Genomic DNA, 26,337 nt, shown 5'->3' with positions numbered 1-26,337 from the left:
GTGGAAGGAGGCGAAGCCCCCCAGCGTGGAGGCATGGATAAATGATATGGCAGGGTTTATCAAGTTGGAAAGGATAAAGTTTGCTTTGAGAGGGTCTGCGCAGGGGTTCCACAGGCGGTGGCAACCGTTCCTAGACCATCTCGCGGAGCGTTATATGAAGGTTGGACAGCAGCAACAGCAACCCGGGGGGGAGTGGGGGGGGGGGGGGGAGGGGGGGACATCGTTCGTGGGGGGCAGGGGGGGGGGGGGGTTTCTCTGGGGGGCATTTGAGCAAGAAAACACATGAATGATCCGGAAACTGACATGTACGGGATGAATCCAATGTACAAAGTTCTGTATCTTATTGACTTGCCATGTTCATGTCTTGCCACGTGAGTTCTTTTTCTTTTCTTTGTTACGGGGGGGGGTTGTTTGTAAGGTGGAAAATATTGTTATTGAAAAATTCTTAATAAAAACATATTTTAAAAAAAAGTGAAGGCTTTGTTCATCTCCTCTGGCGCTGTGACTGGTTTGTCACTCGTATCTTTTACCTTGACTATTTCCCTCATGGCTCCCTGCTTTCTCAGCTGGTGAGCCAGCAGGCAGCTGGCTTTGTCTCCATACTCATAAAAAGTCCTCCGTATCTGGCGGAGCTGGTGCACTGCTTGCCCGGGGAGAGCAGGTCCAAGTTCATTTGTAGCTTTTTCCTCTCTGCCAGTAGTTGCACTCAGGGCCGTGGAGTACCGTCAATTCCACCTACATGAGTCAACAAGCTATTGCCTAGCTGCCCTCTCCATCCTATCCTTGCGCGCCTTGTATGCAATAATTTTCCCCTGATCAACGCCTTCTTTGCCTCCCAGAATGTGGAGGGTGAGACCTCCCCATTTTGATTTGAAGGTAACGTACCCGTCAATGGCTTTGGTTATCTGTTCGCAGAATACTTTATCGGCGAGGAGGGCCATGTACAACCTCCATGGAGGTGTGTTGTGCCTGGCCCGTCTCCAACCTCACACCCACGTAGTGCGGAGTACTCTGCACCACTATCCCTGGAAGCACCGCTTTCCCCACATACAAAGAAGTCGATCCTGGTGTAGACCTTGTGAACTTTCCTCCTGGGTGTGTGAACATCCAGGTGTCCACTGCCCCCATCTGCTACATGAAGGCGTTCAACTCCCTCGCATGTTTGATATCTTCCCCAGTTTGGAGCTGGATCTGTCCGTCTGTGGATCCTGTTTGCAATTAAAGTGCTCCCGCTCCTTACCCTATAATGAGTCGGTAGGTGTCTGCCATGGTTTTCTTAATGAATTTCGCATCTCACATTTGGGGCAATACACATTTATGAAGACCACTGGTGCCCTTTCAAGGACACCACAAACCATGACATATCTTCCCCCTGGGTCCATAACCAACTTTGTCACCGTGCAAGCTGTCTTGTTCAGCAGTATGGCCACCCCCCTAGCACTATTGATAAGTCTGTCCCAGCCACCTTTTTCTTACCCAGTGGGTCCTTCTCCCTCAGGTGCGTCTCTTTGAGGAAGATAACATCAGCCCTCAGACTTTTCAGGTGGGCAAAGACTCTGGAGGCTGGATTCTCCGCCGTCGGGATGTTCCATTTTGCCGACAGCCCGGAGGTTTCCCGACGTCGTGGGGCTGCCCCACAATAGTAAACCCCATTGACCAACCGGCGAAACATAGCATCTTGCCGGCGTGCTGAACTAGAAATCTGGTGGGATGGGGAATCCAGCCCTAGAACCTTTCACTGGGCCGTTAAGTCCCCTGACGTTCTAGGTGACTATCCTGATAGGGGTTTTCTGTCCCCCCCGATTTCTGCAGGGTAAACAATACTCACCTTGCAGGTGCACCACAGCATTCCGGGGTTTTCCTTTGTTTGGGGGACCATCCAAGATGGCCACTGTCGCCATACTCACCATAGATCATCGACATAGCATCTACAGTGCAGAAAGAGCCACTCAGCCCATTGAGTCTGCACCGGCCCATAGAAAGAGCATCCGACTTAAGCTCATGCCTCCACCCTATCCCCATAACCCAGTAACCCCATCTAACCATTTGGACACTAAGGGCAATTTAGCATGGCCAATCCACTTAAACTGCACATCTTTAGACTGTGGGATGAAACAGGGAGCACCGTGAAGGAACCCACACAGGCTCGAGGAGAAAGTGCAAACGCCACACAGTCACCCGAGGCTGGAATTGAACCCGGGTCCCTGGAGCTGTGTGTCAGCAGTGCTAACCACTGCGCCACCCTGCCGCCATGTGGATGTTGCCCTGCACTCCAGGGTTTCCCTTTGTCCAGGGGCCATGCAAGATGGCCGTTGTCACCATACTCATCACATGGGTGCGCCCCCTCCACCTGGGTTTCTCTTTTTTCGGGGGCCATCCACGAAGATTATTCTTGGTGCTCGTTTCTGCTATCGCCAGCTGCGCCCTGTCATAGTCAGTGTTTTACCAACCCCTCCCCTCTTCTAATCCCCCCCCCCCCCCCCGACTCATGTCTCCCCCTGTTGTTCCCCCCTCCCCGTGCCCCTGTGGGCCTCCCTTCCCATCCTCACCACCCCCGCATGTCTCCCTTTCTTTCCTCCTATCGAGAGCTGTCTCACCCCAATTCTGCCAGCACTCTCTCCCCGTCGGGAGCTGTGCCGCCGCCCCTCTTTCGCCTATACCTCCCTGTGCCAATTTGTTCGTTAGTGTGGTGGCCCCACTTTCCCCAGGAGTTGGGATCCTACCCCCCTTCGCCTCCTCCCCCGTTTCTGCATCTTACAGCTCTCACACGGCACTTTCTTGGACTCATGACAGACTGAAAACGAGGCAGTTGTATCCTGTGCATTTGTCCTTCTATTAAGAGTTCACGTTCAAGGGTGCTGCTACTTTCCCAGACCCTACCTGTGCACAAATCCGTCCACTTTGACCGGTGCAGAAAAGTAAAATTCCTTTCCCTGGAAGGTCACCCAGAGCTTGGCTGGGTACAGCTTCCGAAATTGCACCTTGCTTCTGTATAGGGCTGCCTTGGCTGCGTTGAACCTGTGGTCTCTGTCTATCTCTGGTACATGGGGAAGTTCTCACCCCCGACCAGCTTACCGAGCGTCTGGGCCACATACCCTGTGGGGCTCCGAACCTCAATACCCTTCAGTAGGTCCACAATGCGGAGGTTTTCACTGGGCGACCGATTCGACTGGTCCTCGATCTTTCCTTTAACCGTTCCTTGGGTCGCCACCAGCCTTACCACCTTAGTTTCCAACGAGGCGATCCGGGCACTCTGATCGGTCGCTGCTTTCTCCAGCTCCCTGATTGTTGCTTCTTGCATCTCCAGCATTGTTCGTTCTTTTCCAGCGCCACCTTGAAGGTGGACAGGGCATCTGTGATCATCATCTTTCCCATTGCCATTATTTCCAATTTGATGATGTCTCTGTGCTTTTGAAACTCCACCGGCTTATCAGCGGATCCGACCCAACATGTTCGGCTGCAACTGGCTCTGTCTAAACCCAACGTGTTCGTCGTCACCTTGTTTCTCGTTTCCAGGCTCTTGCTGATCCTGCCATTTCTTTGGCTATTGGAATTATTGTTTGCGGGCATGTCTTGGTAGCTGTGGTGATCTTGGAGGAGGATGCGGAGTTTTTGCAGGTTTAGTAGCCTATGTCTGGGCTAAAAGTGCCAAATTTCCAGGATGAGACCCACCTTTCCAACATCCGCTCAGCACATTCCCGTCACCCTCAGTCCCAACTCACAAGGCTTTTGAAGTACAGTCCTAAATTATCAGTTCAAACTTCTCGGTTGGTTGCTTGAACCTAAAACTTTGCGCAGGTCAAGGAGACACATCCTGAGCAAGTGAGACACAGCCAGAGTGGGAATTGGAACTTGGTAATTTGGTGCAGTGAGGTAATTCGGTGCAGAGTGGGAGAAGGTGCCTTTTCCCTACCATTTTGTTCTCTTTCTTCTGGCCTGTAACTTTTAATCTGCAGGAAGGGAACCAGAGAGCATCCTGGGAAGGTAAGTGATTTTTAAATTTTTCTTATTACCTTTTCAAATTGTGTGTGGGGGAAAACTGAAGTGACAACACAGTAAAGTTGTGACCTGATTGGCTGGTTGGGAATCTACACTAAATTTAAAAATTAAGTATTATTAAACTAATAAAACATAATTACTTAAATATAATTTAGAGAGGTATCTAAGCCAGAGATCGGAGAGTACTGTATTTAGCTTTCACATTTATAGTAGAAATCTAGGGCGAGATTCTCCGATACCACGCCGGGTCGGAGAACCGCCGGGGGGCGGCGTGAATCCCGCCCCCGCCGGCCACCGAATTCTCCGGCACCGGAGTTGCGGCTGGGGCGGGAATTGCGCTGCGCTGATCAGCGGGCCGCCACCAGCGATTTTCCGGCCCGCAATGGGCCGAAGTCCCGCTGGTTCGATGCAGGTTCTGCCAACGTAAATTGGACTAGGTCCCTTACTGGTGGGACCTGGCGGCGCAGGTGGGCTCTGGGATCCTGGGAGGGGTGCGGGGCGATCTAGCCCTGGGGGGTGCCCCCACGGTGGCCTGGCCCATGATCGGGGTCCACCGATCCGCAGGCGGGCCTGTGCCGTGAGGGCACTCTTTTCCTACGCGCCGGCCATGTCAGCGTCCGCCCTGGCCGACGCTTAGGTGAACCCCCCCGGCGCATGTGCGGGGATGACGTCAGCAGCCGCTGACGCTCCCGCGCATGCGTGGACCCGCGCTGGCTGGCGTAGTCCCTTCGGCTCCAGCTGGTGCGGCGCCAAAGGCCTTCCACGCCAGCCGATGGGGCACAAACCACTCTGGTGCCGGCCTAGCCCCTGAAGGTGGGAGGATTCCGCACCTTTGGGGCGGCCCAACGCCGGAGTGGTTCACGCCACTCCGTCCCGCCGGGATCCCCCGCCCCGCCGGGTACGGGAGAATCCTGCCCCTTGTGCTAGGAAACATCTGGTTAACAGTAACGTTTAAAAAAACATTTTTAAAATTTAATTTACTAATTAATTAACGCAATGTCAATTAGAGGGGTGCAGTGCTCTGACTATGAGATGTGGCAGGTCCGGGAAACTTCCAGCGTCATCTGCAGAAAGTGCATCCAACTAGAGCTTCTCACACACCGCATTGTTCGGTTGGAGTAGCAGTTGGGTGCACTTAGGAGCATGCAGGTGGCGGAAAGCGTCATAGATAGCAGTTATACAAATGTGGTCGCACCCAAGGTGCAGGCAGATAAATGGGTGACCGCCAGAAGGGGCAGGCAGTCAGTGCAGGAATCCCCTGTGGTTGTCCCCCTCTCGAACAGCTGTACCCCTTTGGACACTGTCGGGGGGGATAGCCTATCAGGGGAAAACAGCAGCAGCCAGAGCAGTGGCACCATGGCTGGCTCTGATGTTCAGCAGGGAGTGTCAAAGCGCAGAAGAGCAATAGTCATAGGGGACTCTATAGTCAGGGGCACAGATAAGCGCTTCTGTGGACGTGAAAGAGACTCCAGCATGGTATGTTGCCGCCCTGGTGCCAGGGTCCAAGATGTCTCAGAACGGGTAGCGGGCATCTTGAAGGGGGAGGGCAAACAGGCAGAGGTTGTTGTACATATTGGTACTAACGATACAGGCAGGAAGGGGCATGAGGTCCTGCAGCAGGAGTTCAGGGAGCTAGGCAGAAAGTTAAAAGACAGGACCTCTAGGGTTGTAATCTCGGGATTACTCACTGTGCCACGTGCCAGTGAGACTAGAAAAGGAAGATAGAGCAGCTAAACACGTGGCTAAACAGCTGGTGTAGGGGGGAGGGTTTCCGTTATCTGGACCACTGGGAGATCTTCCGGGGCAGGTGTGACTATACAAGAAGGATGGGTTGCATCTAAACTGGAGAGGCATAAATATCCTGGCCGCGAGGTTAGCTAGTGTCACACGGGAGGGTTTAAAATAGTATGGCAGGGGGTTGGGTACCGGAGCAATAGGTCAGAAAGTGAAAGCATTGAGGGAGAACTAGGGAACAGGGCCAGTATGGCTCTGAGGAAGAGCAGACAGGGAGATGTTGCTGAAAACAGCGGGTCTGGTGGCCTGAAGTGCATATGTTTTAATGCAAGAAGTATTACGGGTAAGGCAGATGAACTTAGAGCTTGGATTAGTACTTGGAACTATGATGTTGTTGCCAATACAGAGACCTGGTTGAGGGACGGACAGGATTGGCAGCTAAACGTTCCAGGATTTAGATGTTTCAGGCGGGATAGAGGGGGATGTAAAAGGGGTGGCGGAGTTGCGCTACTGGTCAGGGAGAATGTCACAGCTGTACAACGGGAGGACACATCAGAGGGCAGCAAGGCTATATGGGTAGAGATCAGTAATAATAAGGGTGCAGTCACAATGTTGGGGGTTTACTACAGGCCGCCTAACAGCCAGCAGGAGATAGAGGAGCAGATAGGTAGACAGATTTTGGAAACGAGTAAAAACAACAGGGTTGTTGTGATGGGAGACTTCAATTTCCCCAATATTGACTGGGACTCACTTAGTGCTAGGGGCTTAGACGGGGCAGAGTTTGTAATGAGCATCCAGGAGGGCTTCTTAAAACAATATGGATATAGTCCAACTAGGGAAGGGGCTGTACTGGACCTGGTATTGGGGAATGAGCCCGGCCAGGTGGTAGAAGTTTCAGTAGGGGAGCATTTCGGGAAAAGTGCTGGTGGACAAGGATAAGAGGGTTAATGTGCTAAATTGGGGGAAGGCTAATTATAACAATATTAGGCGGGAACTGAAGAACCAAATTGGGGGCAGGTGTTTGAGGGTAAATCAACATCTGACATGTGGGAGGCTTTCAAATGTCAGTTGAAAGGAATTCAGGACTGGCGTGTTCCTGTGAGGAAGAAGGAAAAATACGGCAAATTTCGGGAACCTTGGATAACGAGAGATATTGTAGGCCTCGTCAAAAAGAAAAAGGAGCCATTTGTCAGGGTTAGAAGGCTGGGAACAGACAAAGCCTGTGTGGAATATAAGGAAAGTAGGAAGGAACTTAAGCAAGGAGTCAGGAGGACTAGAAGGGGTCACGAAAAGTCATTGGGAAATAGGGTTAAGGAAAATCCCAAGGCTTTCTACATGTACATAAAAAGCAAGAGGGTATCCACTGAAGGATAGGCAAGGGAATCTATGTGTGGAGCCAGATGAAATGGGCGAGGTACTAAATGAATACTTTGCATCAGTATTCACCAAAGAGAAGGAATTGGTGGATGTTGAGTCTGGAGGAGGGTGTGTCGATAGCCTGGGTCACATTGAGATCCAAAAAGACGAGGTGTTGAGCGTCTTGAAAAATATTCAGGTAGAGAAGTCCCCAGGGCCTGATGGGATCTACCCCAGAATACTGAAGGAGGCTAGAGAGGAAATTGCTGAGGCCTTGACAGAAATCTTTGGATCCTCCAATGTCTTCAGGTGATGTCCAGGAGGACTGGAGAATAGCCAATGTTGTTCCATTGTTTAAGAAGGGTACCAAGGATAATCCAGGGAACTTCAGGCCGGTGAGCCTTACTTCAGTGGTAGGGAAATTACTGGAGAGAATTACTGGAGAGACAGGATCTACTGCCATTTGGAAGCAAATGGACGTATTAGTGAGAGGCAGCATGGTTTTGTGAAGGGGCGGTCGTGTCTCACTAACTTGATAGAGTTTTTCGAAGAGGTCACAAAGATGATTGATGCAGGTAGGGCAGTGGATGTTGTCTATATGGACTTCAGTAAGGCCTTTGACAAGGTCCCATGGTAGACTAGTACAAAAGGTGAAGTCACACAGGATCAGGGGTGAGCTGGCAAGATGGATACAGAACTGGCTGGGTCATAAAAGACAGAGAGTAGCAATGGAAGGGTGCTTTTCTAATTGGAGGGCTATGACTGGTGGTGTTCTGCAGGGATCAGTTCTGGGACCTTTGCTGTTCGTAGTATATATAAATGATTTGGAGGAAAATGTAACTGGTCTGATTAGTAAGTTTGCAGACGACACAAAGGTTGGTGGAATTCTGGATAGCGATGAGGACTGTCAGAGGATGCAGCAGGATTTAGATTGTTTGGAGACTTGGGCGGAGAGATGGCAGATGGAGTTTAATCCGGAAAAATGTGAGGTAATGTATTTTGGAAGGTCTAATGCAGGTAGGGAATATACAGTGAATGGTAGTACCCTCAAGAGTATTGAAAGTCAGAGAGATCTAGGTGTACAGGTCTACAGGCCACTGAAAGGGGCAACACAGGTGGAGAAGGTAATCAAGAAGGCATACGGCATGCTTGCCTTCATTGGCCGGGGCATTGAGCATAAGAATTGGCAAGTCATGTTGCAGCTGTATAGAACCTTAGTTAGGCCACATTTGGAGTACAGTGTTCAATTCTGGTCGCCACACTACCAGAAGGATGTGGAGGCTTTAGAGAGGGTGCAGAAGAGATTTACCAGGATGGTGCCTGGTATGGAGGGCATTAGCTATGCGGAGCGGTTGAATGAATTCAGTTTGTTCTCACTGGGACGACGGAGGTTGAGGGGCGACCAGATAGAGGTCAACAAAATTATGAGGGGCATAGACAGAGTGGATAGTCAGAGGCTTTTTCCCAGGGTAGAGGGGTCAATTACTAAGGGGCATTGGTTTAAGGTGCGAGGGGCAAGGTTTAGAGGAGATATACAAGGCTAGTTTTTTACACAGAGGGTAGTGGGTGCCTGGAACTCGCTGCCGGTGGAGGTGGTGGAAGCAGGGACGATAGTGACATTTAAGGAGCATCTTGACAAATACATGAATAGGATGGGAATAGAGGCATATGGGCCCAGGAAGTGTAGAAGATTTTAGTTCAGACGGGCAACATGATCTGCACAGGCTTGGAGGGTCGAAGGGCCTGTTCCTGTGCTGCACTTTTCTTTGTTCTTTGTTCTACCTGCCTCAGAGATCAGAATGCTACCTACTGAGCCAAAATTGACATTAAAATCTTTCAGTATTCAATAAAATAGTTTTGTGTAAAGTTTGAAAAGAAACATTGCCGCCCATGGTTTCAAAGCGTAAAAGGACCAAATCTAATGCACGTGATTAACATCCAATGTTAGTTCTGAAGGTAATAATTAAAATGATACAATCCACCTTTCGTCCAAGGGCCGGGATTCTCCGACCCGGCGCCGGTCCGAGAATCCCGGGGGGGGCGCGCCGCGCCGTCCCGATGCCGGCTCGCCGATTCTCCGGCACCGATTGTAGGGTGCCCGTGGGATCGCCGCCGCGCTGGCGGGGGCCGTTGAAAGCAGCACCCCAGGCGATTCTCCGGGCCTCGGCGGGCCAAGTGGGTTACTCAGGTCCAACACGGCGGGACCTGGAAAGTGTGTCTGCGGGGGCCGTCCTGGAGGGGGACAGGGGGATCCAACCCCAGGGGGGGCCTCCACGGTGGCCTGGCTCACAATCGAGGCCTACCGATCGGCGGGTGGGCTGGTACCATGGGGGCCTATGTTCCTCCACGCCGGGCCCCTGTAGGGCTCCACCATTTTGCCCGAGGGCCGACGCGGAACCCACACGCACGTACTGAATCACGCCAGCCCGCATGTGCGAACTCGCGCCGGCCGTTCCGCGGCAGCTGGAGCTGCGGGGACCACTCCGGTGCCGAAGCATACTGGAAGATCGAGGACCGTTGACAACGGAGTGGTTGGTGCCACTTTTCACGCCGGCGTCAGAACTTGTCCGGGGGATTGGAAAATCCTGGCCAATATCTCTTTAATCACCATCAAATAAACATTTCATAATTGGTAGCACAGCTAACTGATTAATATATTTTCCAAGAAATGTACGGGACACAGCCATCATCGAAATGCCAGCCTTGCAGCACTCAGTAACAAAAGGGCATCATCGGTGGCACCAATTTTTGAAGATCAAGTTAATGTTACAAAGAGCTTTTTCTAATGAATTAACTCATATTTGCCAACTCAAGTGAGTTGGCCTGAAGGGTTTAGCATAAATAGCATGCAGCATCAGCTCTTATGTTCTTAAAATATCCTTGGGGCAACTCTCCTTATTGTACATTTTAAAGAACATAAGCAAAACATGTTATTGCCATTCTGGTATTCTACATGGAATACTTTTCCCTGCTTGGAACTCAGAAAAAAGTATGGTAGCTTTGAACCAGGGTCTCCGAGATATTCAGTGGTGAGGCAAGAGATGGGAGGTTGTGTAATGCCAAACACTTACAACTATAAACAATTCAACTGATCAAATGACCAACTTCCTATCATCTTTAAAGGTGAGAAATTCTTGTAGGTAATGAGCTGTAGTTGACATTTACTCTCAAAATGAGCAAGGCTGTCAATATAAGTGAGATTTCTAGACAACTAAAATATGTCATAGATAGGGACATAGATAGGATGCAGAGCTGGGCTGAGAAGTGGCAGATGGAGTTTTCCCCTGAAAAGTGTGAGGTTGTCCATTTTGGAAGGACAAAAATGAATGTGAAATACAGGGTTAACGGTAGGGTTCTTGGCAATGTGGATGAGCAGAGAGATCTTGGGGTCTATGTTCATAGATCTTTGAAAGTTGCCACTCAAGTGGATAGAGCTGTGAAGAAGGCCTATGGTGTGCTCGCGTTCATTAGCAGAGGGATTGAATTTAAGAGATGTGAGGTGATGATGCAGCTGTACAAAACCTTGGTAAGGCCACATTTGGAGTACTGTGTGCAGTTCTGGTCGCCTCATTTTAGGAAGGATGTGGAAGCTTTGGAAAAGGTGCAAAGGAGATTTACCAGGATGTTGCCTGGAATGGAGAGTAGGTCTTACGAGGAAAGGTTGAGGGTGCTAGGCCTTTTATCATTAGAACGGAGAAGGATGAGGGGCGACTTGATAGAGGTTTATAAGATGATCAGGGGAATAGATAGAGTAGACAGTCAGAGGCTTTTTCCCCGGGTGGAACAAACCATTACCAGGGGACATAGATTTAAGGTGAATAGTGGATGATATAGGGGGGATGTCAGAGGTAGGTTCTTTACCCAGAGTATTGAGGGCATGGAATGCACTGCCTGTGGAAGTAGTTGAGTCGGAAACATTATGGGCCTTCAAGCGGCTATTGGATAGGTACATGGATTATGGTATATTGATGGGGTGTAGATTAATTTGTTCTTAATCTAGGACAAAAGTTCGGCACAACATCCTGGGCCGAAGGGCCTGTTCTGTGCTGTATTTTTCCATGTTCTATATTCTATGTCAGATTTGAAAAAATTGGCAGCCGAGGACTTGATTTTTTACAATTTAATGCCTGGTCCCAGGGGCAATGTTTCATGAAATAAGTGCAGGAAAACATAAGGAAGGAGGAGGATGTCCAAAAACCAAAAGAAGGCTGCCACGAAGAAGGGGGCGAGTGAAGGTTCACTGTCGAATGAAAGGGTCAGCTAGGCAACTGGAAAGATGGCGGAGGCTGGGTCGCTGGGTGTTGTTCACGGCACAAAAGATGACCAAAGTGATGGTTGTGGAATTCGAAAAACAGTTTGCAAACCACATGCAGGTGATGAGGAAGGAGATGATTGAAGATGCTGAAGGAGGAGATTGCCCCAGTGAAGGCGGTGGTGTCGACGGCATCGGCTGAGGTGTAGGAGCAGGGTGAGAAACTGAAGGGAGTGGAGGAGGCCTTGTCGCAGCACAGCGATCAGCTCACCTCGATGGGTGAGGAGATGCAGAGTGATGGAGGCCAACAAAGGTCTGCGAGCGAAGGTGGAAGACTTGGAAAACAGATCAAGGCGGCTAAGTCTGAGGATCGTGGGCCTGCCAAAGGGGTGGAGGGCTCGAGTCTGACTGAGTACTTTGCCAAGATGTTGGCGGAGCTGTTGGGGGAGGGGAAAGTTCCCTCCCGGTACAAACTAGATCGAGCTCATTGGTCGTTAAGGCCTAAAAAAAAGGCAAATGAGCCGCCAAGAGCAGTGATTATTTGTTTACTTAAGTACCATGTGAAGGAGAAGGTCCGCAATGGGCAAAGCAGAAGCGGGAGGTGCAGTGGGCTGGAGCTGGTACACGTGAATACTTAACCTTGGAGTTGGCGAGGAGGCGGGCGGCCTTTGGCCCAGTGAAGACAGCACTGTATAACAGCGGTATGCGGTTCGGCGTAGTGCACCCAACTAAATTGAGGGTGACCTACAACTCCAAAGATTTTTACTTCCAGATGGTGGAAACGGCGAAGACATATGTAAAGGCAGAAGGACTGGGGCAGAAGTGAGAAATCGGACTGAGGATTGGTCTTGGAATGAGGGTAGGGGTTGGGCACAGTAAGAAGTCTTACAACACCAGGTTAAAGTTGTTTTGTTTCAAATCACTAGCTTTCGGAGTGCAGCTCCTTCATCAGGTGAAGTTTTATGTTGTTACCTGTGTTAAATGGGGTGAAGTTGCCTTTTTGGGTTAGGTCGGAGGTGGGTTTTTGGGTTTCTCTTTTGCAATGATGGTTTTCTGGGTTTGCACTGGGGTTGTTTGTTTCAAGAGGATTTCTTTGTTTTCCTGGGACTGGGCCTCCACACCACCAGGCTCAAGCTGGCTAGTGAACGGGAGTGTGGTGGGGAGGGGCTATGGTATTGGAACCTGGTTGAACAGGTTTCAATGGACCTAGTGGTGTGAAAGGTGGGGGGGGCGGATACTAGGTGAGGTGTTTTCGAAAGAAGGTGGATGGGGGAATTCTGGGAGGGGGAGGGGTACAATGGTAACAAAGGGACAGAGTGGGGTAAGCTCAGAGGGCAGGACCCGGAGTTATAATGATGGCGGATAGGAGAGGCTGGGAGGGTGACAGGCCCTCGATCAGGATGGTTACATGGAACATGAGGGGTTTGGAGCGCCAGTGATTAGGTCGAGGGTGTGTGCACACCTAAAACGCTTAAAGGCCGATGTTGTCATGCTGTAGGGGACTCATCTGAAGATGAAAGACCAGGTAAGGCTCAGGAAGGGCCAAGTATTTCATTCGGAGTTTGACAGAAGGGCCCGGGAGTTAGCGGTTTTGGTTGGTAAGAGAAGTTCCAGATGGAGAAGGTGGTGGCTGAGCAGGGGGGTAGATATGTGATAGAAACAGGGGTGTTGGAGGGGAGGATGGTGATGTAGGCAAGTGTGTATTGCCCCATGGGGACAAGGTGGCCCAGTGGTTAGCACTGCTGCTTCATGGCAAGGGCCCAGGTTCAATCCCAGCCCCGGGTCACTGCCCGTGTGGAGTTTGCACATTCTCCCCGTGGCTGCGTGGGTCTCACCCCCACAAACACAAAACATGTGCAGGGTTAGAGCAGTGACAACATTAAATTGCCCCTTAATTGGAAAAAAGAATTGGTTAGTCTAATTTTAAAATTAAAGAAAGTGTGTATGGCCCTAACTGTGATAATGCATGGTTTGTGAGGAAGGTGTTTGGAGCCATTCCGGCCCTAATTCACACCAGCTGATAGTGGAGGGGAATGGAATTTGGTGTGAGAGCCAAGGATGGATAGGTCACAGCCGCACTCGCTCACCCAGTCCGGGGGGGTGGGGGGGGGAGCTGACTGGGCTAATGAGGGAAATGGAAGGGGTGGACCCATGGAGGGTCTTGCACCCGAGGGAACGGGAGTATTCGTTTTCCTCCTAGGTTCATAAGGTTGCTTCGAGGAGAGACTTTTTTGTAGTAGGAAAGGCATTGCTGGCAGGGATTAGGAAATCAGAGTATTCGGCGATAGCGATCTCAGATCACGCGCCACATTGGGTGGACATGGTCCAGGAAAGGTGGGTAGCACAGAGACCAGGGTGGAGAATAGGTGTGGGGTTGCTGGGGGACCGAAATTTTTGTGAGAAGATCAGGAAGGTGATTGAGGAGTACGTGGGCTTTAACTGTACTGGGGAAATATCGTAGGTGATGGTATGGGAGGCCCTGAAGGCAGTAGTGAGGGGGGAGGAGATTGCGTTTAAGGCAAAAAATAATAAAGAGGAGAGGGAAGAGCCTGTTGGAGGTGGACAGGAGGTACGCGGGAGATGCAGATCCAGCAGTTTTGGACAGAAGGAGGGAGCTTCAGGCTAGCTTTGATCGGTTCTCCATGGGGAAGGCAGTGCGCCAACTGAGGCGGGCGAGGGGTGCAATTTATGAGTATGGGGAGAAAGTGGGGCGCATACTGGCAGGCCAACTTTGGAGAGAGGTGGCGGCGACGGAAAATGTCCAAGTGCGGGTTAGGACGGGGAAATTGGTGGTGGCCCCGGACCAGATTAATAAGCTGTTTGAGGAATTATATAAAAATTTATATAGGTCCAAGACACCGGGGAACATCAGAAAATGCGGGAGTCCCTGAACAGATTGGAATATCCGAGGCTGGAGGAGGAAGATACAGCCGCACTGGAGAGGTCAGAAGGGGAAACAGGAGGTAAAGGAGGCAATTGGGAGGATGCAATCGGGGAAGGCGGCAGGGCTTCCCAGTGGAGTATTAAATGAAATTTAAGGACAAATTGCCACCGCAAACATTGGGGCAGGCCTCAATCTACTTGCTGTTAAAGAAAGATAAGGCCCTGACGGAGTGTGGGTCGTGCAGGCCCAAATCTCTGCTGAATGTTGACGCAAGGATACTGTCGTAGGTACTGCCGACTATGTTGGTGGGTGCGTCCCGAAGGTGATAGGGGAAGATCAGATGGGATTCGTGAAAGGAAGGCAGCTATTCTCAAATATAAGGAAGTTATTAAATGTAATCATGACGCCAGCTGAGGAAAATGAGACGGTTGCGCTAAACTAGGAAAATTAATTTGATCGAGTAGAGTGGGAGTATTTAATGTGGTTCTTGAGAGGTTTGGGATCGGGCCGAGATCTACATGTGGGTGTGGCTATTATATAAGGAACTGATGGCGAGTATCCGCACAAACATGAGTTTGGGGTACTTTGCTCTGCACCGGGGGACCCGGCAGGGGTGTCTTATTGTCATGTGAGAGTACCTTTAAGATATGGGTGTTTATCAAATAGCTGCAGTGATGTCAGAGTGTGGGAGGAGCTAGGCTGTCTGTGTGTTTTTACTTTTGTTTTTGAGCTGGCAGCTACAGTGTGTGTTTGGTTTCGTTTTCAGATTTGGAGCTGCATCCAGTCAAACAAGGTGTAATTTTGATCTCTCTCTGCATAAAAAGAATGTCTTCAGGTCACTTGCTAATTTAAAAGTGATAACTGCTCTCAGTAGAGAATTTAAATCTGCTGTCTTTGTTAAAGAGGGTTTTTGTCTTATGGATATTGCAAGGAAAGATTAATGGTTACTTATAGAGAACTGTATTCTTTGGGGGGAATATTTGAGTTGATAGTTGCAAAGATGTTTACTGTGTGTTTGTAAAATATTAACTGGATTTGTATAATAAACATGGTTTTGTTTTAAAGGTACTTTAGATTTCTGTTGCATCACACCTGTATAGTGGGCCCTTGTGCTCCCGATAACCAAAATCGATTAAACGTTGTGGGTCAGGTGATACACTTTGGGGTTCTCTAAACCCTGGCCCGTAATAAATTGGGGGCTGAGAGATAAAAGTCTATCTTTCATGACTGGATTGGCTTCGTGAACTTAAAGACAGTGAAGGGTGAGCATATTTGTGGTTGCATTTCAGGTGTGGTATATCAGTTTAAGTAGGGAGTGTGTTGTGGACAATGGCTCTTTCAGAGGCTCAGAGGTTTTGGGGGCTGGAGAAGGTCACACGCAGTACCTTATGAACAAAAACTAAGAAAAGGCTTTTAGATTTGGCAAAAACATTGCAGGTAGCGTTATCTGATAGCACATGAAAAGAGGTACTTACGGTGCTAGCTGAGCATTTAAAATTGCCTGAGATACAGTCTGACTCATTAGAAATGGCAAAAATTCAGTTACAAAGCAAGCAACTTGAACATGAAAGAGAATTAAAGCAGCTTGAATACGAAATGAGAGAAAAAGAGAGAGAAAGGGAGATACAGATTACGGAAAAAGAAAAGGAGAGAGAAGAAAGAAACAAAGGAAGAAAAGCCCTAGCAGAACAAAAAAAAGAAAAAGAGAGGAAAGGGAAAAAGAGAGAGTTTGAACTTCAGAAAATGGCCATGAAACATGACAGTCAGTTAAAATTGGCGGATGTAAAGGGAAATGTTCAGTTGGAGGATAGTGATGAGGATAAAGAGAAAGAGCGTCATAGTCGAAGGCTTGGTGGGGTTCTATTTAAATACGTCCAAGCATTGCCAAGGTTTGATGAGAAGGAGGTAGAAGCCTTTTTCGTTTCATTTGACAAGGTGGCTAAACAAATGAAATGGCCACAGGACATGTGGGTATTACTGATTCAAACAAAGCTGGTAGGTGGGGCTAGTGAAGTGTTTGCATCACTACCAGAGGAGGTATCTGGGACATATGAGGTGAAAAAATCCATCTTAGGTGCATATGAACTAGTGCCTGAAGCCTGCAGCCAAAGGTTTAGAAATTTAAGGAAAGAACCTGGTCAAACATACATGGAGTTTGAAAGGATCAAACAGAGTAACTTTGATAGGTGGATAAGGGCTTTGAAAATAGACCAAACGTATGAAGGTGTCAGAGAAATTATACTTTTGGAGGAGTTTAAAAATTCAATTCCTGATGTAGTGAGAATACATGTGGAAGACCAGAGGGTTAAAACTGCAAGGTTGCAGCAGAAATGGCAGGTGATTATGAATTAGTTCATAAATCAAAGCTTGGTTTCCGACATCAGTTTCAGCCTGTGAAGGATAGAAACTGGGGAAAAGAGAAATACTCAAGTTATAGAGGTAAAGGAGATCTGATGGAAGATAATAAGGAGAGTGTACCTCAGATTAAAAATGAAATCCAGGAGGGTGGAAGAGAAATGAAAAGTTTCAAATATTTTCACTGTAATAAACTAGGCCATGTAAAGTTGAAGAAAAGCATGGGAAAGGTTGATGTGGTAAAACAGGATAAGACAGTGGGTTTTGTTCAAGTGATAAAGGAAAGCCCAAGTGAAGCAAATGAGGTGCAAAAGATGGTACAGCCTGGTCAAGAGGTGATTGATAAGAAGGTGCCAGTCTGTCTTTAAAGAATTTACTTGTGTGGGTGAAGTTCACTCATGTGTACCAGAAGGATCAGGTATAGAAGTCACAATTTTAAGAGATACGGGAGCTCGTCAATCTTTAATGGTGAGAGATGAGGAGTTATGTAGTTTTGGAAAAATATTGTTAGAAAGGGTGGTAATATGTGGAATTCAGGATGAGAAGAGTAGTGTTCCATTATATAAGGTAAGGTTGGAAAGTCCAGTGAAGAGTGGTGAAATAGTAGTAGGAGTAATAGACAAACTATCTTGTCCAAGAATACAGTTTATCTTGGGTAATGATATAGCTGGATCGCAGATGGCAGTGATGCCTACTGTGGTTGATAAGCCAGTGGAAAATCAGACTGTGTGTCTGTTTTTACTTTCATTTTTGAGCTGGCAGCGTACAGTGTGTTTGGTTTCGTTTTTAGTGTTGGACTGCATCCAGCCAAACAAGCTGTAATTTTGATCTCTCCCTGCATGAAAAGAATGTCTTCAGATCACTTGCTAATTTAAAAGTGATAACTGCTCTCAGTAAAGAATTTAAATCTGTTGCCTTTGTTAAAGAGGATATTTGTCTTATGGATGTTGCTAGGGAATATTAAGGGTTACTTAAAGAGTAACGTATTCTTTGGGGGGAGTATTTGAGTTGATAGTTCCTAAGATGTTTATTGTGTGTTTAAAAATGTTAACTGGATTCATATAATAAACATTCTTTTGTTTTAAAGGTATTTTAGATCTCTGTTGCATCACACCTGTAGAGTGGGCACTTGTACTCCCCATAACCAACTATTAAAAGTTGTGGGTCAGGTGAACTCCATGATACACTTTGGGGTTCTCTAAACCCTGGCCCATAATACTATTTCCCCTCTGCTATTTGCATTAGCGATAGAGTCTTTGGCCATCATTTTAAGGGGCTTGGGGTTGTGGAAGGGAATAGTACGGTGGGGTAGGGCTGGAACACAGGGTGTCTCTGTACGCAGCCAAGTTATTGTCATGTATATCAGAGCAGAGTACGTCAGTGGGGAACATAATGCAACTTCTCCAAAGATTTGGATCTTTTTCAGGACATAAATTGAACCTGGAAAAGAGTGAATATTTTGTGGTGGCCAGGAGTGGGGGTGGGAGTGGTAGGGCTGCCATTTTGTAGGTGGCAACCCACTTCGGGTATTTGGGGTGCAGGTGGTGCGGGACTGGGGGGGGGGCTGCTTAGCTACAATTTTACTATTGGGGTGAAAGCGGATTTGGCAAGGTGGGTCAGTCGGGTGCAAGCGGTTAAAATGAATGAATTGCTGTGATTCCTGTTTGTATTTCAATGCCTGCCGGTCTTCTTGCCGAAGGCATTCTTTAAGGAAGTGGGCAAGTCAATCACGTTGTTTATTTGGGTGGGGGGCGGGGGGGTGCAGGGGGGAGGGGGCGGAGGTAACCAAGGTTAGGAAGGTGGTCCTGCAGAGAGGGCGGCAGGCAGGGGGAGGGGGTTGGGTCCCAAATTTATTATATTACTATTCGGCGGCGAATGCTGAAAAGGTGAGGAGTTGGGTTGGAAGGGGGGGTGGGGGGAGTCCCGGTGGGTTAGAATGGAAAAGGGTCTGTGTAGGGGGTCGGGGTTGAGCGCCACTCCTGATGGCCCCGGGCAATACTCTGGGAGTCCGGTGGTATGGCAACACTGAATATTTGGAGGCAGTTGTGGCATCGTTTTAAGCTGGGGGCTGGGTCAGGGGAGATGCCGATTAGGGGGAACCATAGGTTTGAGGCAGGAAGGCTGGAAGGGAGGTTTCGGAGATGGGAGGAGAGGGGTTTCAGGCATTAAAAGACCTGTTTTGGGGGGGACGTTTTGCGACGTTGGAAGAGTGTTAGGAGAAATATGGACTGGTGAAATGGGTAGGGTTTAGATACCTACAGCTCCGAGACTTTGCTGGGAAGGATTTTCAGAGCTTCCCGATAGCATTGACTCCCTCATGGTTGTAAGAGGTATTGACGGCAGGGGGAATGGTGAAGGGGGTGATGTCAGCAATCTACGGGAGGATTTGGGATGAAGACGGGGGCTGGATTCTCCGTTTCTGAGACTAAGTGCTGACACCAGCGTGGGAACAGTGGTGTTTTACGACAGGAAAAACGGCGCAACAGCTGCACTGATTCAGCAACTCTAAATGGGCGAGCACCATTGCCATGTGGAACGCAACTGGTTCCATGCAAAAAGGCACTGGATTCGCCGAGTCCATGATTGGCGCACATGAGGTTCACACGCCGCAGCCGCACTTAAACGATCCATCACCCGCACACACACCGTCCCAGTCAACAAGATGGCTGGAAGGAGAGCAGCGCCACTGTTCAGGGACGCTTAGCTGGAGATTCTCCTGGACGCCGTGGAGGAGAGAAGGATGCCCTGTGCCCTGGCCTGAGAGGAAAGCCACCAGGCGCCATAGTTTGCTGTGCCTGGGCGCAGGTGACAGTCGCGGTCAGCGCCATGGGCAACATCATCTGGACTGGCATGTAGTGCCGGAAGAAACTGCTCGGCTTCCTCAGGGCGGCCAGGGCGAGTCGGCATTGCTGTGCCCCTGGCACTGACCCCGCAATCCCCACACCTGCAAGCCGTCTCCTCCCCCCGGGGGACGGTTGAACCCCCCCACCTTGCCCCACATGCCAGCACCCATGCCAGCCGCAAAGGCCGGGTGCCCTGGCCACTGATGCCATCATCTACCAATCCCTGGGCTGCATGCGTCGGAACCTCTAATCGTGTCATTGTCTCTGTTTGCCACCCCTCCCAGCAGAGGGCCGCGCACAACTGCCAGGAATGGGAGAAGACTGGAGGGGGACCACCAGCTGTGGCCCCTCACCATGCCCGGCAGAGGGCACAGGACGTGGTTGGCGGCCCGGAGGAAAGGGCGGTCCCCGAGGTGGAGGTCGGCAGCGGGCGAACGAGTAAGACCCCACTTAGTTGTGGGTCCCGATAACACATGTGTGGGTACCAACCCCCCCCCCACAATCCCTTCACCCCCCCCAACCTCCACCCCCCTTATCCCGCAACCCCCCCTCATCCCCCCAATCCGCAATCCCCTCAGTCCATACCCCCCTCACCCTTACCTCCATCAACACCCCCCCCCTTCCCCCGTTTAACCATACATGTCGTCTTGTGTCCTACAGGACCTGCCAGAGATGGGGCCGGTCCATCCAGAACCCCCGCCCCCAGCCTGTGCTAGATCCAGTGCCCCCCAGGCGGTCAAGCAGTGACGGGGAGAGTAGCCTGAACACCGGCCCTCTGCCAGAGACTCAGGAAACGCCGGAGCTTGGGCGGAGGAGGGCACCGACGTTCCGTCACAACTGTCTCCAACACCCTCCTGCATCCCAGAGACTATCACCTTGGTTGGGCACATTAGTGAGGAGCCTCCTGGGATACCACCTGGTGTGCACCACACATCCCATCCGGTACAGCAGGTGGAGGTAGGAGCAGCCGAGGGGCCAGACAGGCGGAGGGCAGATCAGCCCCAGGAACCAGCTGCCGCCCAGACGGGTCCCAGCTCCAAAGCAGGTGCAGTCAGAGACCTAGGAACTACAAGAGGGGATGACGGCAGGCATCCAGCCGCGTGCAGGAGCAGGGGGTGTTGCTGTTCATGCGAGCCAACCAGGCTGACACTGCACAGGTGGCGTCCACGGTGGAGGCAATGGGGGCGACAGTGTCGGATATGGGTCAGGTAGAGTGAAAGGCCTGGGGCATTCTCTGCAAGCAGGGGCTGAGGTCCAGGACAGGGCTGCCCTTTCACAGGCAGCCATGTGCCAGAGCCATCTGCCAGAGCCATGTGGAGACTGCAGTGGCGCTCCTCAGCGTGGCCCAGTTACAGCAGGCCATAGCTGAGATCGTCGGTGGCATTGCCCAGGCACTGGCCTGTGTTGCGCAGACACAGAGGTTGGTGGCCCAGTCCCAGATGGAGGTGGTCCAGACCCAGAGGGAGGTGGTCCAGTCACTGGCTGATGTGGCACAGACCCTCAGGGTGGTGGCACAATTGCAGCGTGATGTGGCGCAGTCCCAGACGGAGATGGTCCACTCCCTCTGCTCCATTGCCAAGAACGTGCGGACCCTGGTCGAGACCAGAGCGGACTTGCAGGACTGGCAGCGCCAGGTGGCGGACGGGCCTCAGGGAATGGCTCCGCTCGCACCCCCGTCCCATGGAGTAGCCTGGGGGCCATCGGGCACCCGAGGGAGGAGTAGGTGATGGGGCCCGTGCCGGTGACTCCAGCAGGGGGGGTGCCAGAAGACTGCAGCACCTTCGGACTCCCCCCCCAGTCCTGTCCCTGGTGCATCTGGTGAGCAGCGGGCAAAATAGGGCAGCACCATGCCACCCGGGATGTCCGAGCAGCAGCTGGGCCATCCAGGTCGGGTCGCCCCAGGAGGCGTGCGTCAACGGGGATCCATGTCGCAGGGTAGGAGCCACAACAGGCCACTTCCACTCCTGCTCTCCCGTCTGGGGAACCACCTCGGTGTAGTGTTAGGGCCGGTAAGGCCAGAAAGTTAGACACCAGTTAAGTTGGCACGGGTACAGGCACAGTTGAGTTATGGTGTCAGGGCACAGACTGTATATATTTCTCCACAATAAACACCTGTTAACACCGTTGAAAACTGCCTCGGTGCTCTGACTGATGGGGGTGGGCCAGTCAGTGCTGGCCGGTGGGAGTGGGGGATGGGGGACCAGTGCAGCCCCCGTCGGTGGACCGTCCTCCCCTCTGTCATGAAATGCGGAGTACCGGAGCTCATCGCAGGGCGAGTTGTCATCATCCTCCATCCCATGGATCAGACCTGCTGTTACTGCAAACCCAGGGCCCCCAGCTTATTGCGCCGCAGGTATGTATCATTGAGGGCCTGTGCATGCGAGCGGTTTGGTGGTGTGACAGGTGAGTGGGTGTGTGTCTGGGATGTGGTGTCCGTGCCCCTCACCAGCACACCGCCTCCCCCAGTCGGCGAACCGTGTCACAATGAGGGCGTTCCATGCACGCTTGCCCTGGCGATGGTGTTGTGCGGTCTCTCATACCTACCTGGGCCCCATGTCCTACTGATCGTCCCCCTCCCCCGCATCCTCCTCGTCGGACGAGGCCTGCTCTTCCTCCACATCCTCCTGTTCCAGCACATCGCCCTCTGCTGTGCTATATTTTGGAGGATGCAGTAGGTCACCACGATGCAAGCGACTCTCGCAGCCTTTATTGGCGGGCCCCTCCAGAATGGTCCAGGCACCTGAAGCTCACCTTGAGGATGCCGAAGCACCGCTCGACCACACCCCTAATCGCTGTAAAGGCGTCATTGTATCGACTCTCCGCGTCGGTCTGTGGCCTCCAATTAGGCGTCATCAGCCACGACAGCAGCGGCCGGGGATCACCGAGTGTGCCAAGATGAATAAGTCGTGCACGCTGCCCGGGTATCGGGTGCAGACGTGCATGATGCGCAGCTGTTAATTGCAGACCAGCTGTATGTTCATGGAGTGAAACCCCTGTTTGTTGATGTACAGTGGCCTGTTATCTGCCGGTGCCCATAGGGTGACATGCAGCCTGTCGATCACCCCCTGGACCCGGGGCATCCCGGCGATGGCAGCGAACCCCGCTCCCCAGGCATCCTGATGGGCTCGGTCCACATGGAACTGTATGTACTGGTCCGCCTGTGCATATAGGGGTCCGTGACGGCATGGATGTAGTTGTGCGCCGAGGTCTGTGAGATCCCGGACAGGTCCCCAATCGGTGACTGGAATGACCCCGTCACATCAAAGTTCAGGGCGACCATCACCTTGACAGTCACCGGAAGCGGGTGTGCTCCCCAAATCCCCGCAGTGCCAGGTGTGCCATCATCTGGCAGAGGTGTCGCACAGTCCCTCTGCTTATCCGCAGTCTCCGTCGGCGTGCTCGGTCCGGCAGGTTCTCGAATGACATGCAGTGCCGGTACACGCAGGGCCTCATGCGGCGCCTCCATGACACCTCCTCCTCCTCCTCAGCCTGTTGAGCAGCCGGCCCTCCAGCCTGTGCGGCCGCCACCTGCACCTTTGCAGCCCGTTCCTTTGTTCCAGCTACCCCCTCCTCTCTGGCCCCCACTCACGTGGTCGCAGGGTATCTCGCAGGGCTGCGGCTGTCACCACAGTGGCCAGCATCGCAGGTTGGTGTCCGAATGGCATTGTCTGCAGAGGGTGAAAGGCCAACATGTTAGCATGGCGCATACTCCCGTGCCCAAACTGGTACCATGAGCTACATGCTGGCCCAGGTTGGCACAGCGGGCACTACCCACACATGTTTCCCCCCTAGCCCCACACCTCTGCCCCATCGGTATCTGGCCCCGTTGGTGCCCCTGGTCCTGGCGCCCGTCCCTGCTGCCAAGGACACTGTCGGCTAGCACTGCCCTCACTGTGGGCTGCCTTGAGTGTGGCCCTGGGTGATTCCCCGGTGGGTGGAGGAAGAGTTGGTGGAGTCCATGGAAGACAGTTTAAGGTGGACCTAAGGACGAACGCCTCAGCTTCATGCACGAGGTTAGGGCTGATACAGCTGAAGGTTGTGTATAGGGCACACCTCACGAGGGAGAGGATGAGAATGAGGCAACTCAATTTTCAGGGTCATTCCGGGGGTAGTACTCGTGAACTTGGAACCAGGGTCCTTAGAAGCCATTTCCGGGGTGTCGGACCAGCCCGAGTTGCAGGCGGGACAGATGTTTTAGCCTTCGCCTCACTGATTGCCTGGAGGCGGGTGCTGTTGGGGTGGAGATCAGCTTCTCCATCTCGTGTCTCAGCTTGGCGGGGGATCTACTTAAATTTCTGACTCTCGAGAAGGTGAAGTTTGGGCAGCACGGTGGCACAGTGGTTAGCACTGCTGCCTCACGGCGCCGAGGTCCCAAGTTTGATCCCGGCTCTGGGTCACTGTCCGTGTGGAGTTTGCACATTCTCCCCGTGTTAGCGTGGGTTTCGCCCCCACAATCCAAAGATGTGCAGTGTAGTTGGATTGGCCGTGCTAAATTGCCCCTTGATTGGAAAAAATTAATTGGGTACTCTAAGTTTATGAGAAAAAAAACCATTGGAGAATATACTAGTTACTTTAGTCCACTGTGAATGAATGAACCAACTGAACCTTCAAGCTATTGGAACATCCGTAGTATTCTGAGCAGCAATGTGGTTGGTTGGTCTGGTGCTGGCATTTTCATCTTCCTCCTCCTCTCCATTGGAAAATTCATCAGATAAAATGTGTTGAGCAGTTTGTTCCTCTTGCACCTCAGCTTTACGATCTTTCTTAAAACCCACCCCTTTGACTCACCATTCATTTTCTTCTGTTTCTGTGAAGTACTTAAGGATAGTTAATTTAATGATGCTATACAAATATAAATTGCTATTTTTATTGTGGCTGAAAATTGTTATTTTGAAGAGCAACAATTATCCATACTGATCCATTGCTTCTCACTTGAAGTACTTTTAACCAATTGGCCTTGGAACTCAAATGCATTCAATAAACATATGCTGCATTACAATATAACAAAGTTATATTTATATGCAGAAACAGGGTTCAAATCAGAAGAGGAAATGATTCATTAGCAAGTTAAATTATCAGCTTGCTCAGTAAAAACAGAGATATCTGATTTTAACACTTTCCCCAATTCATTAACCAACAGATCTTTGTTGTCATGTAATTGCTCCTGGAATAACGGTCGACCTGAATTTGCAACAGCCCCTTTTTCACATTACTAAATGTGAATGTGTATCAACTGAATTACTGTCATGGGACATCGATTTATGTGCAAGAAGTGAACTAAAAAATGTTGAGGTATTTCCTTGCAAAGCAAGTGATATTAGTGTTCTCTTGTTACCTGTTGCATTGTGGAGGCCTTGTGGTACAGTGATAGCACTGAACCAGAAACTCAGGTTCTAAGTTCAATACAAGGACCTGTTGAGCATGGAAAGAGCATTCAACGCGGTTCAACGGGCTGATAATCAGCTCAGAAATCCTTCCACCACTATTCCCCAAAGAGTATAAAACAGTATGGGTGTGAAGATACGCTTAACAAACAAACCTGTTGCATTTGGAGGGCACTTGTTATAAACCAGCCCCCCAGCTGCAGTCCTCTTCCAGGTCATTGCCATGATGTAGTCATCCCTACACATCTCATGGGGAGCTACAGGAAAAACATCCATCAATTAAAATTATTGAAAGGACAAGATATTACAGAGAACGTTAGGATTAAACTCCATCTGTTTAATCTCACCAATACAGTCAGAAGCATGCATTAATTTTAGGTTTCTTTGCCATTTTCTGATAGTCTAAATTTCACAATTGAATTTTTGATCAGTCCTAATCATTAAGTTTTAAATTCTAAAAAAATGATTCTACAATGACAACAGTAATGAGAGGAAAGTAAAAAGATTCAACATGATTAAATATAATGGCCTACACGTAACTGTTGCCAAAGTAAGTAAAAAAGCACTTAGCACATTTGTGTGACACATCTGTTAGTTTAGTGAGGCATTAATCTATTTAAATTAACTGTTTGCTACTAGCATTAAAACAAAGAGACTTTTGTGATATTTACCTACTCACATCACCAATATTGATTTCTAAGGTTTAAAGTGTGACGAGTATAAAGACAGTGGGCGGAATTCTCCGTTCCACCAGCCCCATGTTTCTCGGCCATGCACATTTCGCTGGTGGTGAGATTCTATTTCCCATTTTAAACACCTCATGCTGCCGTGAAACCCGCTGGCGGGGGTGAACTGCTGATGGGAAAATTGACTTGCACGACTGGAGAATTCCAGCTATTAGCCATTTGACTAATGAGCAAAGATATAACATTTGGTGGTGGTAAGATTAAATAACTTCAGAAAGTGGTTCCATGTTTCCCAGCAGTAAATCATAGAATTATTGAATGATTATAACATAGCAAGTGGCCCTTCATTCCATTCTGTCTGTGTTCGGTCTCGGCAAGAGCAGCTCAACCAGTCTTAATTGTCCACGCTTTGCATGTAACCCTGAAACTGTTTATCTTCAGGTTCTCATCCAATTCCCTTCTGAAAGCCACATTAAATCTGCATTCCAGATCTTAGCCACTCACTGCGTAAAAGTATTTTCTCATGGTTGCGGCTGCATCTTTTGTCAATCCCCTTTGAGCAGTGTCCTCTACTGCTCAATCCTTCTGCCAATGGGAAAATTTCTCTGTGTATTTTGTCCAGGCACTTCTTGATTTTGAATAGCTCTATGAAATATTTTCTTAATCTGCTTTTCTCAAAGAAAAACAACCCCAGCGTCTCCATGTAACCTTGTCTTTGTAAACCATCCTTGGTAATCTTTTCTGCACTGTTTCTTCATGATCCTAGTATCGACCACTGGGAACTGCGGCGACCACTGGGAACTGCAATTGCCCCAGACTAAAAAAAACTGTTCATGACTACTTT

General features: G+C 50.2%; 1 protein-coding gene across 8 annotated transcripts in view; it reads right to left on the bottom strand.

Annotated features, from left to right (window-relative positions):
* The window catches only part of LOC140418616 (adhesion G protein-coupled receptor B2-like), a 1,340,408-nt gene that overhangs the window by 821,495 nt on the left and 492,576 nt on the right, over positions 1-26,337 (bottom strand). For 7 of the 8 annotated variants that reach the window (XM_072502156.1, XM_072502149.1, XM_072502159.1 and 4 more), the window contains one exon: positions 24,963-25,064. The exons of the other annotated variant lie outside the window; for it this stretch is intronic. In XM_072502156.1, coding sequence (XP_072358257.1) covers positions 24,963-25,064 — 102 coding nt within the window. The remainder of the gene's footprint in view (positions 1-24,962; positions 25,065-26,337) is intronic. 8 annotated transcript variants of the gene reach the window in all.

Source organism: Scyliorhinus torazame, chromosome 1 (genome assembly GCF_047496885.1).
Source record: "Scyliorhinus torazame isolate Kashiwa2021f chromosome 1, sScyTor2.1, whole genome shotgun sequence".
Classification (NCBI taxonomy): domain Eukaryota; kingdom Metazoa; phylum Chordata; class Chondrichthyes; order Carcharhiniformes; family Scyliorhinidae; genus Scyliorhinus; species Scyliorhinus torazame.
This window is presented reverse-complemented; position numbering and strand designations above follow the sequence as displayed.